Consider the following 21878-nt stretch of genomic DNA (forward strand, 5'->3'; position numbering starts at 1 on the left):
ATTTCTAAATAAAATATCAAATAATTGATCTGAGGTAGTATCCTATTTAATTCTTAGAATACCTGACATTAACTGTAAGAACTGTATCTGAATGAAATTTCCCCATATCCTCCCTTTTCTGGCCATGTACATTTTGTTTTAATTAAATGAAAAGAATGAGATTAGTTAATGAAGTAAAATCTGAAGGTCATGCATAATATTTAAGCTAGTTAAGTTTATTTAAGCATTTTATCAACAATATAAATCATATTTAGTTAATACCACCCTGAGAAGATAGCATGATTTTTTTAAAAGCTTAACCTTCTCTGGGAAGTATGTGTTTGCGTGTGGGGGGAGGTGAATAGTATTATGGCAACTTTGAGATGAAGGTCATAGAGTTATCCCTGTAATTATCATCTAATGTTGAAAATCACATAAAATATAAAAATATAATCATTGGGAGAAAACATTTTTTAGTATTCAAATTAATTTTATAAACAAAAATCATCTGATGTTTTATTATATTGTATTAATATAGTCAAAGAGATATATCTTTGAAGGACAACTTTCTCCAAGTCAGTGATCTTTTGTTTCACACATACTAACTAAAGGAAAAAAACAAAAACAAGCAAAAACAAAAAAAAATGAAAAGATATCTAGATATCTTTAAGTTACTCTGTTACCCATATGTTCACTGCATTGTTTCCCAGCACTGTCAGTGTGACAGTGATGTGAACCCTGTTCTTATAAGTTCCAGAACCATTCTTCCTTCAAGGTGATGGCAGTAGAAAATAGAAGAAATACTATTGTATCAGAAATGCTGACTTTTAAGTGTTTTATTTCTTTTGATCACAAGTGTCAAAGCATGCCTTCTGGGAAATAGCACTATAAAATAATAGTAGCAAAGAGGAGTGAGTAACATGGTTTTCAACATAAAGATATTTTTAAAATAAAATAAATTAAATAACAGGTTTGAATTCAATAAACAAAGTGTGTTTTCTTTTTTTTTTTTAAAGATTTATTTATTTGACAGAGAGAAATCACAAGAGAGGCAGGCAGAGAGAGAGGAAGGGAAGCAGGCTCTCCGCTGAGCAGAGAGCCCGACGTGGGACTCGATCCCAGGACCCCGAGATCATGACCCGAGCTGAAGGCAGCGGCTTAACCCACTGAGCCACCCAGGCGCCCCACAAAGTGTGTTTTGATGTCAATGAATACCATCCTTACTACTATCAATAAACCATTGGATGTATTCTGTGTTTTAAGACCTTCAGTGTATTTCACTAATGGTATTGCATACATCAGTAAAAATTAAGAAAAACCTTAAAAATACTAGAAATCCAAGTGGTTTAATCATTAAAAATGTTTAATAGTCCATTAGCTTACAAGTGTTTCTTAGATACACTTTCAGAATTAAGCAATCATATAATAAACAAGAGCAATTCTACAGTTTCTATTTATCTATATATTAGTATTTGTGATTAACATAAAATTTTAAAAGATATGGATGTTTAAATTCTAACTTTTACAAACACATGCAAATTATATTTTAAAATATGTGATGATAAAACTATTTAAAAATGGCTTAATCAATGATTAAGATTAATAAAAGATTAAATCTTTTAGAAAATTTATATTTTAGCTAAGTAATGACTAGAATTTTAATGTGCCTGTAAAAATTTATGCTATGCTGGGAGAGGAAAATGAAATAATTATATGCAAGGGGAAATGTTTATTATTTGAGCTTTACTGGAAGCAATATCAGATGTTTCATGAATTTTCATGCTAGATGAGGACTTGAGCCAGACAGATGCTTAACAAATTGAGCCATCCAGGTGCCTCTATCTTTAACTTTTTGAGGAATCTCCATCATGTTTTCCAGAGTCGCTGCCCCAGTTTACATTCTCACCAACATTGTAAGAGAGATCCCTTCACTCCGTTTCCTAGCCAACATCTGCTGTTTCCTGAGTCATTAATTTTCACCATTCTCACTGCTGTCAGGTGGTATCACATTGTGCTTTTGATTTGTATTTCTCTGATGTCAAGTGATGTTGAAAGTTTTTTTGTGTTTGTTAGTTATTTGTATGTCTTCTCTGTAGAGCAATTGTACTACTAGATATTTATCCAAAGGATAAAAACACAGTGATTTGAAGGGGCGCATGCAACCCAGTGTTTATAGCAGCAATATCCTTAATAGCCAAAATGTGGAAAGAGCCCAGATGTCCACCAAAAAATGAATGGATAAAGAAGATGTGGTACTCAGCCACCAAAAAAATGAAATCTTGTCAGTTGCAACAACATGGATGAAACTAGAGGGTATTATACTAAGCGAAATAAGTCATCCAGAAAAAGACAATTATCATATGATTTAAGAAACAAAACAGATGAAGGGTCAGGGGTGGGAGGTTGGGGGAACAGGTGGTGGGTGATGGGGAGGGCACGTTTTGCATGGAGCACTGGGTGTTGTGCAAAAAGAATGAATACTGTTACGCTGAAAAAAAATAAATAAATAAAAGAAACCAGGAAAAAAAAAAAAGAAACAAAACAGATGAACATAGGGGACAGGAAGGAAAAATAAAATAAAATGAAAATTGAGAAGAAGGCAAATCATAAGAGATTCTGAACTCAAGTAAACTAGCTGAGAACTGTTAAAGGGTTGTGGGTGGGAATGGAGTGATAATTAGGTGATGAATGTTAAGGAGGGCACTTAATATAGTGAGCAGTGCATGTTATATACAACTGATGAATTATTAAATTCTTCTATCTCTGAAACAATACAAAATTATCTTAGAGGTTTTACATAGGTATATTATCATCAGTTTTTCACTTATGAGAAAAAAATAAGAAAATAAGGGCTGCGTTACTTTAGTGTATTTGTTCATTAGTTTTCAGAGAAATTGTCAGTGGTATTTGAATAACCTTATTTCTTCAATAAAATTATAAAATTGGTCTACTTAAGAATATTGGCATAAATATGAACTCACTAAATTATTGATTTTGCATTCTAGTAGTGGGCAGAAGCCAAAAGAGTAAATGATTCTTTGACTAGCACCAAAGACCCTTCATGCATTTTTCTTGAACTCAGAGTATATGGAGAAATTCTCATATGGTGATAGACAATTTATAAAGCATTACATCTACTCCTGAATTGAGTGAATGCTTTAATATATTTTCTGCAAACAATGGCATGAACAAGATGACTTAACTATTTCTATGATACAAAAGTTTGTGGAATCTACTGATTTATATCTTTGAAGTGGCTGTTAACTGATTTGAAAAGACAGTTATTTCAAATATTTAATCACAAGGAATTCTGTAATCAGAACTTTTCAACATCATCTATAATGACAATTGGATATTAATAATTTTTTCAGAAGAAAAAAGTTGAATATGCTGTTGAGATAGTAGCCTGGTCAAACTTCAGAAGTTAGAAAACTTGACTTACAGTCCCACTTTTGTCACTAATTATCTATAGTTATTCTCTTTTAGACTTCACTTTCCAAACCTGTGCAGTTCTTTAAAAGTCCTTTAAATTAAAATCATAAGATATCTACAAATATACAATTATTATAGGCACAATTCAAGGTAAAACAATGAAAAAAATTAGAGCAGAAATTTCTTCAGATGTACAATAGTTATGAAACTAATCATAGCATATGTAGTTGCTTTGATCTTTTCTGACAAGTTCAAGTGTATATACAATACTTTATATAGAAATAAAAAACATCTTGACTTATTGCAAGATGTATGCTAATTGTTATCAAAATTGCTTCATCATTAAGTAAGCCAAATTATTAACATCAGACAAATGCTCCTAAAAAGTGATTATTTGGGGCACCTGGGTGGCTCAGTGGGTTAAAGCCTCTGCTTTCGGCTCAGGTCATGATCCCAAGGTCCTGGGATGGAGCCCCACATCGGGCTCTCTGCTCAGCAGGGAGCCTGCTCCCTCCTCTCTCTGCCTGCCTCTCTGCCTACTTGTGATCCCTGTCTGTCAAATAAATAAATAAAATATTTTTTAAAAAGTGATTATTTAATGTACTAAATGATCTTATTCAGATCAAAATTTGTAGAGAAAAGCTTAATATTTCATCTCCTTTTCTAGCTTCCTTAAAAATGACAAGAAACCCTCCTTTTTTTTCTGTTTTGGGTTTTGCTTTTAAACTTATGTAACTCTATAAGCCCATGTAGAGAACAAAGAAAATATATAAGGTGAAGAAAGCAACTCTGAAGTACTAAAAAATGTAAGGAGAAAGTAAAAGAAAAGCAGACAATTTGTTATGAAAGCAGACATGGGGAAAATTAGGTCTGATGGCAGTGTTGCAAAACATAGTCAGAATTTTTAATAAATACAGTATATACAAAATTATGTTAGTAATTACTGTCCAGTCTTCAAGAAATCTCATCAAGAGTTAAGGGACCTTGGTAATGGTAAACTGTCATTAGTTATTTTTTTTTCTGATTTTGAAAAACTGAAAATAATAAAAATTTCTATGTGGTTGAAGTTTATTTTTATTCCTGGATTAACCTTTCTATGTTTGCATTTCAAGATGTCTTGAGTTGAGTGGCTCAGTGGATCAAGCATCCACCTCTTCTTTTTGGCTCAGGTCATCTCAGAGTTGTGAGATTGAACCCAATGTGGAGCCCGTGTTGGACTGTGAGCTCAGCATGGAGTCTGCTTGGGATTCTCTCTACCTCTCCTCCCTTCTTGCCCCTCCCTCCCCCCTTTAAAGAAAGAAATAAATAATCTTTTAAAAATGACTTGAGTCATTAAAACCCACTTCCATCCTAAACTGTCAGATAGCCTCCCTATTAAACACTAGGAAGTCTGAACTGAGTAGCTGCCTTGTAATTGTTCTTAAAAGATTGTGTTTTTCATTCTAACTGGATTATGAATGCCTTAATGGTAGGATTTATGTTTTAATCCCTTCATTATGCTTTCACAGAACCTAATAAAGTTAATTACATATGAAAGGATGCAAAGCTAAATTAATGCTGCTGACTATTTTCAAACGTTTTCCCAGTCAGTATTTGGGAATTTGTCAATGTAACCCATGGTTTCAAAAGTATCTACAATTCTTTTTTTCATTTTTTTTAAACTAACATGGGGCTTGGACTTCTAACCCTGAGATCAAGGCCTAAACTGACATCAAGAGTTGGGCACTCAACTGACTGAGCCACCCAGATACCCCTCTACAGTTCTTTATTTAATGTAGAATTGATTATTATACATTATAATTGATTATACTTTATATAAAGCCTTGTTTATTTTATTTCATCTTTGCCTTTACCAATATATCAGTGTCTATAGAAGTTCTGACAAATTGGGCTTGCTGTAGCTGACCATATATTTTTTTAAGCTTAGTTCAGAAATTTGTTAAAAATTCACATTATTGGGGCACCTGGGTGGCTCAGTGGGCTAAAGCCTCTGCCTTCGGCTCAGGTCATGATCTCAGGGTCCTGGAATCAAGTCCCACATCGGGCTTTCTGCTCCTCGGGGAGCCTGCTTCCTCCTCTCTCTCTGCCTGCCTCTCTGCCTAGTTGCGATTTCTCTCTGTCAAATAAATAAAATATTAAAAAAATTCACATTATTAAATCCCATTTCAAAACTAATAAATTAAATTATCTGGTAGTGGATATTGAGTCAGTACATTTTTAACAAGCTCCACAGATGATACTTGACTACAGGGAGGTCCAGGACGCTATTCAGCACTATCAGGAGAGGGAATTGTCCCAGGAGTAGTCCATTGGACTAGTATCTAAAAATGATCTGCCTCTAGCACTTTGATATAACTTTTATAACCTTATAGATTTAATAGGGGTTGTTTTCCTAGCCTTGGCTTCACATTCTCATTTTTTCTCTTACCTTTATCCCAGATTCAGACCTCCAGTTTTGTGGCCTTGGCAAGGCAAACACACTATAACTCCCAATTGAAGTTCATTTTATTAATGATCTCTTTTTACTGTTCTTCGTACTTTGACTAAACCTTGATTTTGGTTAATTCATTCGTTGTAACATAAGGAGATGCTCTAATATTACTTTCCCTTGTGAAAAGATTTTGGAGATACACTTTGAAGGTGAAAATAATAAGGGGTCATCACTAGCAATGGGGAAATTGAGTCCATTTAAGGTCTAAGTTCAACCTTTAAAGAGATGGGTATTATCACACAGGCCTTGCTCTTATGATAATTCTTTGCTTATACTTGATGAAATTTCTGATGTAATATCCTGGTTACCTAATTAACCTGGAATAATAAGTGCTTCGGATTAGAATACTTAAAATGTATTGACCTAGAGATTTTATAGTTGGACTTTACTTCCCCAGAGTAAATGAACACCTTTATTAGCTTTCCAAGGTATTTTTACCTTTTTATACTTTTGACTATATTAATACAAAGGAAAAAAAAGATTCAAAATGTATGGTTTCATGTCTCCAAGTGATTTTATGAGACTATCTGCTACATTTAGCCTTTTTTTAAAAGATTTTATTTTACAAAGAGAGATCACGAGTAGAGAGAGAAGCAGGCAGACAGAGAGAGAGGGAAGCAGGCTCCCAGCTGAGCAGAGAGCCCAATCCAGGACTCGATCCCAGGACCCTGAGATCATGAACTGAGCCAAAGGCAGTGGCTTAACACACCGAACCACCCAGGTGCCCCTACATTTAGCATTTTTAATATAGTTCTCTCATTACTGTTCTGCAAAATTGTATTTTCTTTCTCAACCATATGTAGTCTATATTGGAGTCTTCACAAATACAGAATTTAATGATGAAATCTCAAGATTAATAAAAGTATCTTAAGGAAATAAAGTAGGGTTTCTTTGATTGTTCGTATAATTGATTTTTCATTGAAAATCAGTACTTTTCTTTTCCAGTTAAGGTACTATACTCTTCAATACAATAACAGTTACACTCAATATGAATACACTTAAAATTATCTGTTTTTATATGACTAATATGTCATTTTTTGGAGTCTTGAAGAATGCAAATGGTTTTTAATGGATGACACAAATATCTCTCATGTATTACAGATAAAGTTGGAAATATGATAATAGATTATAAGTATTTTAAATTATCAAACTAAAATTAGTGTAGAAAGAACTTGCTTCAACATAATAAAGGCCACATATGAAAAGCACACAGCTAACATCATAGTCAACAGTAAAAGTATATATGAATGCATTTTCTCTAAGATCAGTAACAAAGCAAGGATGCCCATTCTCATCACTTCTATTCAACATCACACTGGAAATCTTAGCCAAAGCAATTAGGAAGAAAAAAAAAGTCATACAAATCAGAAATGAAGAAGAAAAATTGTATTTGTACATGTCATAATCTGATGTACAGATAATCATGAAGACTCTTTAAAAACTGGTAGAACTAATCAATGAATTTGGTAAAGTTACAAGATACAAAATCAACATATAAAAATCAGTTATGTTTCTTTATACTAACAACAACATATCTGAAAAAGAACTTAAGAAAAATGATCATATTGAGGCACATGCACGGCTTAGTTGGTTGAGCATCTGACTCTTAGCTTCGGCTCATGTCATGATCTTGGAGTTGTGAGATTGAACCCCAGGTTAGACTCCATGCTCAGTAGTGAGTCTGCTTGAGATTATCTCCCCACTCCCCCACAGGCTCTCTTTCTCTCTCTCTAATATAAATAAATAAATATTTTTAAAAAGAAAAAAAACAGCCCTATTGACAAAAAGATAAAAAAGAATAACACATTTAAGGATAAACTTAACCAAAGGTAATAGACTGTATGAAGAAAATTACAAAAAAAAATAATGAAAGAAATTAGACACAAAGTAAAGACATCCCCTGTTCATGGATGGAAACAAATGATATTGTTAAAATGCCAAAAATACCCAAAGTTATCTACAGATTATTGCAATCTCTATCAAAACCTCAATGCCATTCTTCACAAGAAAAGGGGAAAATATCCTAAAATTTATATGAAACTACAAAAAGCCAAATAGCCAAAGCAGTTTGAAAAAGAACAAAGCTGAAGGCATCACATTTCCTGATTTCAAAATATAATACAAAGCTACAGTAATTAAAATAGTATAGTATAGGCACAAATTTACATATAGACCAATGGAACAGAATTAAGAGCTCAGAAAAAAAATCATGCATATATGGTTAACTGATCTTTGATGAGGGTGTCAAGAATATACAATGAGGAAAGGACAGCCTCTTGAACATACAGTGCTAAAAAACTACATATCTACATGCAAAAGAATGAAATCAGACCATAATCTTACACCATTCACAAAAATCAACTCACAATGGGTTGAAGATTTAAATGTAATACCTGAAACTCTAAAACTCTGAGCAAAAGAAAACCTTCAGAGTATTGGTCTTGGAAATCATTTCTTGAATATAACACCAAAAACACAAGCGACAAAAGCTGAAATTGACCAGTGAGAATACATCAAACTCAAAAGCTTCTGTACAGCAAAGAGTGAAAAGACAACCTATGGGTTGGGAGAATATATTTTCAAACCATCTATGTAGTAAGGGGATACTATTTAAACTATAAAAGTAACTCATACAATTCACTAGCAAAAAAAAACCCCAAAAAACAAACAAACAAAAAAAAAAACAAATAATGTGATTAAACAATGGATAAAGTACTCACATAGACAGTTCTCCAAAGACATACAAATGGCCAATAGACATATGAAAATGTCATTAATCATCAGTGAAATAAAAATCAAAACCACAGTGAGATATCACTTCATGCCTTTTAGAATGGCTATTATTAAAAAAAAAAAGAAAACAAGTGTTGGCGAAGATGTGGAGAAATTGGAACCCTTGTACAATATTAGTGGGGATATAAAATGATGCAACTGCTATGGAAATCGTTGTGGAGTTTCCCCTAAAAATTAAAATTAGAACTGTCAAAAGATCCAGAAATCCCATACCTAAATATATATAAAAAATCAAAATCAGGGGGCTCCTGGGTGGCTCAGTGGGTTAAGCCACTGCCTTCGGCTCAGCTCATGATCTTGGGGTCCTGGAATCAAGCCTGGAATCAGACTCTCTGCTCAGCAGGGAGCCTGCTTCCCTCTCTCTCTCTCTGCGTGCCTCTCTGCGTACTTGTGATCTCTGTCTGTCAAATAAATAAATAAAATCTTTTTTAAAAAATCAAAATCAGTATCGTGAAGAGACATTTACACTCCCATGTTCATTGCAGCATTATTCACAATATCCAAGAAATAGAAATAACCTGAGTCTATCAGTGGAGGAATGCATAAAGACAAAGTGGTATATACATACAATGGACTATTAGCCTCAATAAAGAGAGAAATTCTGCCCTATGCAATAACATGGATGAACCTGGAGGACATTGTGTGTTAAGTAAAATAAGCTAGTCATAGAAGGACAAAAGTTACCTGATTTCACTTATGTAAGGTAAACAAAATAATCAAATTCCTAAAAAAAAAAATGGAATGGTGGTTTCCAGGGGATGGGGTTATGGAAAATGGGGAGTTGTTGTTCAATGGGTATAAAGTTTCAACATTGTACCTATAGTTAACAGTACTCTATTATGTACCTAAAATTTTTTGAGAGGGTAGATTTCATGTTAAGTGTTCTTATTGCAATAAAAAAATAAAAACTAGAATATTTTTAAAACATTAAATTAGGGTGTGATGCCAAAACAATGAACACTGTTATGCTGTAAATAAACAAAAAAAAAAGAAAAAAAACATTAAAATTACTTATTCAAGTATATTCATGAACTGTCTGGAGTCCTGAAATCCCATTCAGCTGGACATTGATAATATATCATAGTTTTTAGATTTAAACATCATAAGTAGATACTCCACAGTCATGCTAAGTCTTGTATTTTCCTTTTTCTTTTTAAGATTTATTAGTATTAGAGAGAAAGTGAGTTCTAGCAAGGGGAAAGGAGGTAGAGAAGGGGAGAAGCAGACTCCCTGCTGAGTGGGGCACCCAGTGTGGGGCTCAATCTCACAATCTTCAGATAACGACCTCCACTGAAATCAAGAGTTTGACACTCAACTGACTGAGCCATACAGACAGCCCAAGTTCTGTATTTTCTGTTTTTCTCACATTTTTCCTTAAGTTGTTATACTTATTAATATGCTCTTTTCAGTACCATTCATTACTTTATCCTTCCTATGATGTGGAACTATTTAAGATTGGAGAAAAGCAAATAGAACATGTTCCTAAAATTATTCACAGACACAAAAATATTATTAGGGATTAAGAAGTCCTGATCTCTAAGATAAAATCCAGACAGTCCTTACCCTGTCCTTTTTTTTTTCACCTCCCCTTCCAATTTTTTTTTTTAATAAACATATAATGTATTTTTATCCCCAGGGGTACAGGTCTGTGAATCGCCAGGTTTACACACTTCACAGCACTCACGATAGCACATACCCTCCCCAATGTCCATAACCCCCTCCCCCCTCCCAACCCCACCTTCCCCCAGCAACCCCCAGTTTGTTTTGTAGCAGGAGATCAGCTCGAGATAGCTTATCTAAACTTTACCCTGTCCTTTTAAACCCTACATCATCTATGTCTGACTTTTATTTCCTGCAAAGTTTTGTACTACTCTTCAATGTATATCATTCACTTCAATTAAAGTGAAATCTATCTTTTGAGCACATCTTCAACTCCTGTGCTTCAGTGCCTTTTTGAAGAAACTCTGTTGTTTCTCCTACCTAGAATTCATTCTTCCCCATATCTTATCAAAATGTTATCCATTCATCAAGATTCATATCAAATCATCTCTCCTCCATGAAGTATTCTGAAGTTGCTCTGATCAGAATTACTTTATGTCTTTGAATACCTATAGGGCTTAATCACCAAGTAACTTAAAACTCTTCTTGCAATATACTGCTTTTTTATGCCCAAGAAAATTTTAAATGAAATACTTTATCTACCCAACAATATTATAAGGCTTTAGTGGGAATCCACAAATATTTTTTATCTTTTAATTCTTAAAGAACCTAAGAAAAACTAATACATACAGTATTGGTTCAATAAATGTTGAATGAAGGAAACAATAAATGAATATGAACATCTTAGTTAAGGAACTGGCTGGTTGAATGTTACAACAGACTTCAGACTAAGTTAACAGAGTTGTGTTGCCTACATTTTCATGTTACTGTTACATATGCAGTTGTTTATTAGTGCTATTATAACTACTGTAATTGTTGGCCAGAAAAGGACACTTAAATGCCATTGTGCTTGGAAGAGTCTCATTTTTCAGGGGAAAGATGGACAGAAGATTTAACATATAGTACCTATTGATTAAGCTACTAGTGGGATGAATAAAAACAATCATTTATGTTAAGGACTCACTAAAAATATTTCCAAATTGTTTAGTATAGCTACTGAAGAAATAACAGAAATAGGGCATAAGTAAGCCATGAGGTCTATATTCTGAATGGGAACATTTGAGAACATGGAAGGGATAAGTTACTCTGATTAAGAGTAACAGGCTAAGGAAGGTTAACAGCAGTAACAAAGTATTCACTTCTGATAGCGTTTTTTCCCCAGTGATCTATTTTTTAAAATAAGTTTTTATTTTAATTCAGTTATCTAACATTGTGTGATATTAGTTTCAGGTGCACATTATAGTGTTTCAACAATTACATACATCACCGAGTGTTCACAAGTGCATTTTTATCCCTATAACCTATTTCACTCATCCGTAAACGCAACTTCCCTCTGGTAACTATCAGTTTGTTCTCCATAGTTAAGAGTCTGTTTCTTGGTTTCCCTTTCTCTCTCTTTTTACCTTTGCTTATTAGTCTTCTTTCTTAAATTCCACATACAGGTAAAATCAGATGGTATATGTATTTCTTTGACTGATTCATTTTGCTTAGATTTATACTCTCTAGCTCCATCCATGTTGTTGCAAATCGCAAGATTTCATTCTTTTTTATGGCTGAGTAATATTCCCATATATATAACATCTTCTTTATCCATTGCTCAACTGATGAACACATGGCCCACTTTCATATTTGATTATTATAAATAATTCTACTATAGATCTAGGGGTGCAGTATCCCTTTGAATTAATGTTTTGTGTTTTTTTTGTTTTTTTTTTTGCAAATTCCAAGTATTATGATTACTGGATCAAAGGTACTTCTAAATTTAACTGTGTAAGGAACCTCCATACTGTTCTCCACAGTGGCTGCATAAGTTTGCATTCCCACCAACAGTGCAGGAGGGATCCTTTTTTTCCACATCCTTGCCAATGTTTGTTTTGTGTGTGTGTGTGTGTGTGTGTGTGTGTGTGTGTGTGTTGTCATTCTGACAAGTATGAGGTCACAGGTGTGAATATCTCATTGTAGTGATCTGAATTTCCCTCACAATGAGTGATAGGTTTTGTTTTTCTTTTTTGTATCTCCTTTAGTTAAGATGTTAAGTTGTTTCTCTTTTTATTCTTTCTCATTTTTTTTTAAATTTTTCTTCCTTCTTGAGATAGGCTTGTATTGCTATAAATGTCCCTCTTAGAACAATTTTTGCTGCATCCCAATAGCTTTGGAATGCTTTATTTTCATTTTCATTTATTTCCATGTACGTTTTAATTTCTTCTTTGATTCTTTAGTTGACCCATTCATTGTTTAGTAGCATGTTATTTAACCTCCATGTATTTGTGTTCTTTCCAATTGTTTTTTCTTTTGGTTGATTTCTAGTAATAGTGTTGTGGTCAAGAAAGATGCATGGTATGACTTCAATATTTTTTAATTTATTGAGTGACCTAATTTTTGTGGGGGGATTTTCTTTGTGACCTAATATGTGATCTATTCTGGAGGAATTCCATGTGCACTTGGAAAGAATGTGTATTCTGCTGTTTTAGGATGGAATGTTCTGAATACATCTGTTAAATCTATCTATGCCTGTGTGTCATTAAAAGACATTGTTTCCTTTTATATTTTCAGTTTAGATGATCTGTCCTTTGATGTAAGTGGGGGTGTTAAAGTCCCCTAGTATGCTTGTATTACTATTAGTTCCTCATGCTTGTTAATAAATGCTTTATATAGGGGCGCCTGGGTGGCTCAGTGGGTTAAAGCCTCTGCCTTCAGCTCAGGTCATGATCTCAGGGTCCTGGGATTGAGCCCCACATCGGGTTCTCTGCTCAGTGGGGAGCCTGCTTCCTCCTATCTCTCTCTCTCTCTGCCTGCCTCTCTGCCTACTTGTGATCTCTCTCTGTCAAATAAATAAATAAAATCTTTAAAAAATAAATGTTTTATATATGTTGTGCTCTCATGTTGGGTATATAAACATTTACAATTGCTGTATCTTCTTTTTGGATTTTACCTTTTATTATGATAGAGTGCCCTTCTATATATCTTGTTACATTCTTGGTCTTACATTTTATTTTGTCCAATATAGATATTGCTATCCTGGCTTTCTTTTGATATACACTTTCATGATAAATATCTCTCCATCCTCTCACCTTTTTAAAAACGATTTTATTTACTTTTCCTTTCCAGAGGGGGAGATGAACCATGAGAGACTGTGGACTCTGCGAAACAAACTAAGGGTTTTTAGAGGGGAGGGGGATGGGGGATGGGTGAGCCTGGTGGTGGGTATTAAAGAGGGCACATATTGCATGGAGCACTGGGTGTTGTACATAAACAATGAATCTTGGTCAAAAACTAAAGATGTATTTTCTGGTGACTAACATAGCACAATAAAAATAAATAAAATTTAAAAAGAAGATTTTATTTACTTGTCTGACAGAGAGAGAGGGAGAGAGAGCACAAGCAGAGGGATTGGGAAAGGGAGAAGTAGGCTCTGTGATGAACAGGGAAACCAATGTGGGGCTTGATCCCAGGACACTGGGATCATGACCTAAGCCAAAGGCAGTGGCCCAACTGACTGAGCTACCCAGGTGACACCCATCCCCCACTTTTGATCTGCAGGTGCATTTAGGAGTGAAATGAGTCTCTTGTCAGCAACATAGAGATCGTTCTTGTTTCTTTTTGTTTTTGTTTATTTATTTATTTATTTATTTATGTTTTTATTTATGATAATGACTGGTATACTGGTATTCACATAGTTACAGTATGGGATCATAATACAGTGCTATTCCTAAATGAAGTACATACTTATAATTCAGTGATGTAGGAATGTATTTGGCCTTTTTAAATATTCAAACCAACATATTAATATAACTACTTATTTTTTTCTTCCTCCAAAGTTTTACTTACATTCCAGTTAGCTAACATACAAAGTATACTAGTTTCAGGTGTAGAATTTAGTGATTCATCACTTATATACAACTTTAATACTTTGGATTTATTATCTCTTTTAGGAATAATTGTAGGCCATTCAGTCATGTTGCATGTTTATAATTTAGTCTATTCTCTATTAAATTTCTGCAATATTTGTAGAAAGTAGGATGACTTAGATAACTTTACTTTGCCAAGTCTCAGAGTCCATCTTGTAGTCGTGTGATAATTCTCCACACTGACTGCCTTGTTACTTAGTTTGTTTACCACAAGAGAGAATGCCAGGCTGTTGCCAACTTCCCAGGATCCTTTCCTCTTGTTCCTCAATCTTGCTGAAGAGAGGCATTAGAGAAGCAAGACATAGAAAGTTCCCTCTCAAACTCTCCTTAATCAAGACATAATTAAGAATGGGTAATGATAGATTAATAAACCATCATATTGTAATTAATTTACAACTTCTCTTTTGCTTAAACTGTCATTGGCACATGTATAAACATTTCTATTTATTTTAAGAAATATTAACTTCCCACTCTAACCATAGAATATATAGCAGAACATTTCTTCAAAATATGAAAACTATCAGGAATAAAAGAGAAATTATATATATATATATATATATATAAACTTGGTGACACTTTCTATTTGACATTTTATCCAGCATTTTTAGTAACTAATTTATTGTGAATATAGTCTCATGCTGGGAAATAAATTCAGGAAACTTCAAAAAATGTTATCAGGAAGTCACAATGGATAATTTAAATTTCTCTACAACAGAATCAAATGCATTAATATTAATCTCTAAATTCAGCAGTTTTTAAAATTGCTATTTATGCTGAGGAGAGATCATTTGAAAATGTGCTGAATCTAAAAGCATGGATTATATATCATTTTGAAAGTACAATTAGTTCTATCAAATGCAATCTGCTATCCCAGCAGTTATATAAGATTTTCTTGGATAATCACAAACTATTTAGGGAAATTAATTCATACACAATTTCTTAAAATATCTGTATCACATACAATCTAATATTACACTTAAAGTCATTTCACAAAATCTTTTGCATGTTTACATTGCAACAGGAAGACTGAGTTGCTACAAAGGTGTCATTTTGCACAGTTGATTACCATTTGTTATAATATTATGTTGCTTTTCCTACTGACATTATGTGTTGAATTTATGGAAGCAAGGAATTGTCAGGCAGATGTATTGGGGAAAAAAAAGAAACCCTATATCTAGAAGTAAATTTACCAGTTCTTCTCTTCTGTACTTAAGCAGAGACACAGTATACCAAATAAATAAATAAAGATTATTTCCAAATGAATAAGCATAGCTTCAGGTTGAACTGTTATATAACTTAAAGTATATCAAAATACTTCTTTTTCTATGGTTCTTTTACACTTTAAATATATTGCCAAGATCATCAGTTGTGTCTACATATATTGGCGAAAAAACATCTGATAATGACAAAGATAAAAATAGTAAAAATGTACGAGGTTGTTATATGGGACAAGATTAGAATACAGAATGTAATTTTCTTCCATTCAAACAGTACTAGTAGACACAAAAATAAAGACAAAGTAAAATATCTTATGAGCTATACTAAAGCTATACTTTACTATCACTTCTTATATCAATTTAATGTCCTGAAATAGCTGACATGTTCTATTTCCTACTTTCAAACATTGCTGCTATAAGCACCATTTCATTATTTGCTTTATGCAAAATATTTTCATGATTGTAAACTATCTATGAACGAAATACAACTTGAAATAAATCTCAAATGTGAAAGGAAGCTCTTCTGTACTCTCACATAAAGATAATGTATTGATAGAGTGTAAATACACAACTAGGTACCAAGGAACAGATAAGAATGTATCGAGCAGTTAGAGCTTTTATTTTGTCAGAACTGGCCTAAATCACAAAAGTCAGAAAGAGTTTCTATTTATGTAATTTATTACACTAGCACAGAAAATCACAAGTGAACATCCAAGTCACAGAGGATATTTACAAAAAGTTAGTAATCACAATAAAGATCTCTTATGACTAAAACAGAATCTTAACAGAATTGGAATGGAATCAGAAAAGTAAACTCACAACCCTAAAACGTGTTTGCATTAATTATCAAAACAAATGTAAAATTATTGTTTTCCTTTATAGACTTAGAGGAGTGGATTTCTTATATACCCTGATTGGCTGCATACAAATTCAGATAATTATAGCACTTTTATTAAACAGTAAATGAGAGTTGTAGAGAATAAGTTAACCTAGTTTATGGTTTTCGGTTATGTGAATGAAAACTCCTACCTCACTGTAGAATCTTCTGTATTATCATCAGCAATCATCTCCAAATCTTGTAAGTGTTTCTCACAGGCTTCTTTAAACAAATTCTCTTCTGAAACTGCTTTAGGAATATCTTCATTTGCTCAAAGATGTTCTGTCAGGTTTTGTGAGATTCAATTCTGAAAGGATCTCTGATGGTCAGGGGCCAGTGCTGGCCCTGGTGTTAGTATGTTGGGGTGGAAAGAATTGTTCCTTTTTTTCAGTCTGTTTCTGTTCTGAGCATGGTTGTTCAACCTGCCCTGAACCGGGATCCCTCTATGCTCATATCCTTCCTGCTGAAGGCATTTTCCAGTTTTGGGCGACCCTTGAGAAAGATGACTAAACCACCTCCACTGTAGCCTTAGAATCTGTTTCACATGAAAGTCTTTCTTGCCAGGCACTGACATTGTTGCAGGAGGAAAGACAAAAGCCTCCTCTCAACAGAAAGGAAATGGAGCCTTTGTTATCTCCCGTTTCTCTGCCTCTTCTGTAGAACTAACAAAAGCACAAGTGCTGAGAGCAGGGTGTGTGTGTGTGTGTGTGTGTGTGTGTTTTGTTTTGTTTTGTTTTTTGATTTTTGGTTTTTTGGGTTTTTGTTTTTTGTTTTTTGTTTTGTTTCCCTCCCTTCCTCCAAGGCCTGTGGTGCACTCTAGCTTTCTAGCTGAAGCAGAAAACTGCAGTTAATCCTGTAGGTGGAAACTCAAACTGACAGGATGATGAGATCAGACCTTAAAGTAAATCAACTTAGCATAGGAAAGCAGCTACCATAACACACTGTAGCTGCTAGATTTGCAGGCTCATAGCCCTCGCACTTGGACTTGCAAATATCTAACCCAGCTTCTTCCTTACCCTATGTACAGTATCTGTGGCTTAAACCCAGGCAAGTGAGCAAAAGTAGCATTTAAACTCACCTCCTTCCAGATTCCCTCTACTCACCCCACCCCCTGCCAGATTAGTCCACTTCTGAGAAAGTGTCACTTTGTCCTTAGAATAATTTGTACCAGGATATTCATAATGATCTTTTTTCAGGTTCTTAATGGAAATTTTGATGGGGTTCATTAAGGGACAGCATTTTATCATTCATCTCATGCAGGTTTGTAGTTATTTTTACAAAATATCTAAAAATGTGAATGGTTTTATATTAATATTTCCTTAAGAAACTGAAGAGTTTCAGAAAAATAAGAAAGCATTGGTTACCCATGACTACACACACACACACACACACACACACACACACACACACACACACCACTAAAGGATATATTAATAGTGTTTTAAGTCTACACCTGAAGGAAGAGAGCAGTGTTTTTCTAAGCTGGTTAGGTTAGAAGAGATGCCTTCTTTCAGTGACAATAACTTGAAAACAAATAGTCTATTCTGGCTCCATTCCTATATAAACACCTCCTTATTATGCTCTTAACTTTCACAGGGAGTGTTAAAGGTCTATTTTCTTTGATCAGAACTCCTTGTGAGAGGATGAAAAAGGGCATGTTTTGAATCAACTCCAAATTGCCATATAACTCAGTAATAACTATGCACAAAGTACTTTAATATGTAAATCAGAATCACTAATTGCACAGAGGTGTTTCTGTAATAGTCATGTATCAGAATGTTCTCACCAATACAATTTTGAAATTCAGTTTGAATTTTATCCAGCTTCCATGTGATGTGTATAATTCATAAGCGGAAGATTATACCAGTGTATTCTTAGAAAGAATATCAGAATTGCAAGGTTTTGGTTTTAATTCTGACCTTATGGTTAATGAGCTGTATAATCTTGAGTAAGTAACTTTACTTTTTTGCATCACAGTTTCTTCATACATAGTATAGAGAGGCTGAAGAGATATTTAAATATCTACCTGCAATGGATTTTAAATGCTTGGAATCAGAAATAAATATCTTTTTCAAACTTTTGATAGGTATTTTACCTGCCATTTTCAATAAATCTAACTATAATTTTCCCTTTCTTCTCTTGTTTTTGTAGGTATAATAGAAAATTTGCAACGGTTTGGTGGAGCTATCAATGAGTTACCCAGTACTTGCTAAAACATTATTTTGGCTATTTCTGGTTCACTTTAACATTTAAATTAATAGACTGAGTAAGGTAAATTGCCTTCCTTAATGTGTGTGGACTTTATCCAATCAGTGGAAGATGGATCAAATATATAAAGCAATTAATAAGGAAAATAAAGGATCTCATTGATAATAAGACAATAAGAGTAGGGGACTTTAACACCCTACTTACATCAATGAACTGATCATCTAAGCAGAAAATCAACAAGGAAAAATGGCTTTGAATGACACAATGGAGCAGATGGGCTTAACAGATGTATTCAGAATATTTCATCCTAAAGTGGCAGAATACACATTCTTTTCAAGTTCACATGGGACATTCTCTAGAATGGATCATGTACTAGGTCACAAAACAGGCCTCAACAAGTACAAAAATCCTGAATTAACACCATGCATCTTTTTGGACCACAATGTCATGAAACTTGAAGTCAACCACAACGAAAAAAAAAATGGGGAAAACCACAAATACATGGCAATTAAGCAACATGTTACTAAACAATGAATATGTCAATCAGGAAATCAAAGAAGATATTTAAAAATATGCATGGAAACCAATGAAAATGAAAACATGACAATCCAAAACCTTTGGGATGCAACCAAATTTGTACTAAGAAGGAGATATATAGCTATACAGGCCTAAATCAAGAAAAATCTCAAACAACTGAAACTTACACTGAAAAGAGCTAGTAAAAAAAAAAGAAGAAGCCCAAAGCTAGCAGATAGAAAGAAATAATAAAGGCTAGAGCAGAAATAAATGATATGGAAACTAAAAAATAAATAAACACAAACAAAAAACAATAGAACAGATTGATCGGACCAAGAAAATGTTTTGCAAAATTAATAAAATTGATAAATCCCTAGACAGATTTATCAAAAATAGATAGGACTCAAATAAAATAACAAATGAGAGAGGAAATATCACAACCAATACCACAAAAATACCAACAATTATAAGAGAATATTGTGAAAAATTATATGTTAACAAATTGGATTACTTGGAAGAAATAGTTTAATTTCTAGAAACATATAAACTGAACCAAAACTGAAACAAGAAGAAATAGAAAACTTGAACATATCGATAAACGCAAAGAACTTGAATCAATAATCAAAAATCTCCTAATGAGTAAAAGTCTAGGGCCAGATGGCTTCCCAGGAGATTTCTACCAAACATTTACAGAAGAATTGATACCTATTCTTCTCAAATTAATCCTAAAAAGAAAAATGGCAGGAAATTTTCCAAATTCATTCTATGAAACAAGAATTACCTTGACAAAGGTAAGACATACAGACTCCACTCCACAAAATAAAAAAAGAAAGAAAGAAAGAAAAAAGTAAAAAAGTGATATCCTTGATGACATGGATTCAAAGATTCTCGACAAAATACTAGCAAATCAAATCTAACAGTACATTAAAATAATCATTAACCATGATCAAGTAGGATATATTACTGGACTGCCAGTATGGTTCAATATTTATAAATCAAGGTGATATACCACATCAATAAAAGAAAGTATAAGGACCAAATTATCCTTTCAATCATTAAATAAAAAGCTTGTCACAAAGTATAAAGTCCATTCATGATAAAAACCCTGAACAAAGTAGAGCTAGAGGGAATATAGCTCAACATAATTAAGGTCATACATGAAAAACACACAGCTAATATCATCCTCAATGGGAAAAAAACTGAGAACTTTTCCTCTATAGTCAAGGACAAACAAGGATGTCCATTATCACCACTGTTATTTAACATAGTACTGGAAGTCCTAGTCTCAGCAAGTAGACAACAGAAAGAAAAAAATATTTCCAAATTGGTAAGGAAAAATTCAAACTTTCACTATTTGCAGAAGACATGATAAAATGTAAAGAAAACCCAGAAGACTCCACCAAAAATTTGCTAGAACTGATACACAAATTCAATAAAGTCATAGGATACAAAATCAACATACAGAAATCTGTTGCATTTCTATACACCAATAATGAAGCAACAGAAAGAGAAATACAAGAAGTAATTGTATTTACAATTGCACCAAAAATAATAAGATACCTAAGAATAAACCTAACCAAAGAGGGAAAAGATCTGTACTTTGAAGACTATCAAACTGATGAAAGAAATTGAAGGTGACACAAAAAGTGAAAAACATTCCATGCTCAAGAATTGAAGGAACAAATATTGTTAAAATGTCTATATTACCAAAACCAATTTTCACATTTATTGCAATCCCTATCAAAAATACCACCACTATTTTTCACAACTAGAAAAAAAATCCTAAAATTTGTGTGGAACCACAAAATACACCTAATATCCAAAGCAGTCTTGAAAAACAAAGGCAAAGAGCTGGAGTGATCACAGTTCCAGACTTAGAGTTATATTACAAGGTTGGAGTGATCAAAATAATATGGTACTGGCACAGAAACAGACACATAGTTCAATGGAAGAGAATAAAAACTAGGAATGAACACAACTATGTAGTAAATTATTATTTGACAAAGTATTTAAGAATACCCAATAGAAAACACACATACACACACACACACACACACACACACACACACACACACACGACACTTTCTTCAACAATTGGTGATGGAAAAACTGGACAGCAACAACATGCAGAAAAATGAAACTTGACCACTTTCTTAAACCAAACAAAAAAAATTAAAAATGGATGAAAGACACATATGTGAGACAGGAAACTATCAAATTCCTAGAGGAAGACACAGGCAGTAATCTCTTTTATATTGGCCACAGCAACTTCTTACTAGGTATGTATCATGAGGCAAAGGAAACAAAAACAAAAATAAAATATTGGGACTTCATGAAGATAAAACAGTGCATCTGCACAGTGAAGGAAACAATCAGCCAAATTAAAAGACAACCTTTAGAATGGGAGAAGATAGAAAATTACCTATCTAACAAAGGGTAAGCATCCAAAATATAAAAGAACTTCTCAAACTCAACACCTAAAAACCAAATAATCCAGTTAAAAATGGGCAATATAAATAGACATTTTTTCAAAGAAGACCTCCAGATAGCCTATAGATACATGAAAGGAAGCTCAACATCACTCATCATCAGGGAAATATAAGTCAAAACTACAATGAAATATTACCTCACACCTGTCAAAATGGCTAAAAGCAAACAATACAAGAAACAACAGGTGTTGGTAAGGATGTGGAGAAAGGAAAACCCTCTTGCCCTGTTAGTGGGAATGTAAACTGGTGCAGCTATTTTTGTAATCAGTATGGAGTTTCCTTGAAATTAAAAAATGGAACTGCCCTATG

General features: G+C 33.5%; 1 protein-coding gene across 1 annotated transcript in view; it reads right to left on the minus strand.

Annotated features, from left to right (window-relative positions):
- LOC123934687 (kelch-like protein 4) overlaps positions 1 to 16872 on the minus strand; it is a 109183-nt gene extending 92311 nt beyond the window's left edge. Inside the window, exon 1 of the mRNA XM_045994793.1 lies at positions 16509 to 16872. Coding sequence (XP_045850749.1) covers positions 16509 to 16546 — 38 coding nt within the window. The 5' untranslated portion in view covers positions 16547 to 16872. The remainder of the gene's footprint in view (positions 1 to 16508) is intronic.
- Positions 16873 to 21878: the final 5006 nt, after the last annotated feature.

Source organism: Meles meles, chromosome X (assembly GCF_922984935.1).
Source record: "Meles meles chromosome X, mMelMel3.1 paternal haplotype, whole genome shotgun sequence".
NCBI classification, from domain to species: domain Eukaryota; kingdom Metazoa; phylum Chordata; class Mammalia; order Carnivora; family Mustelidae; genus Meles; species Meles meles.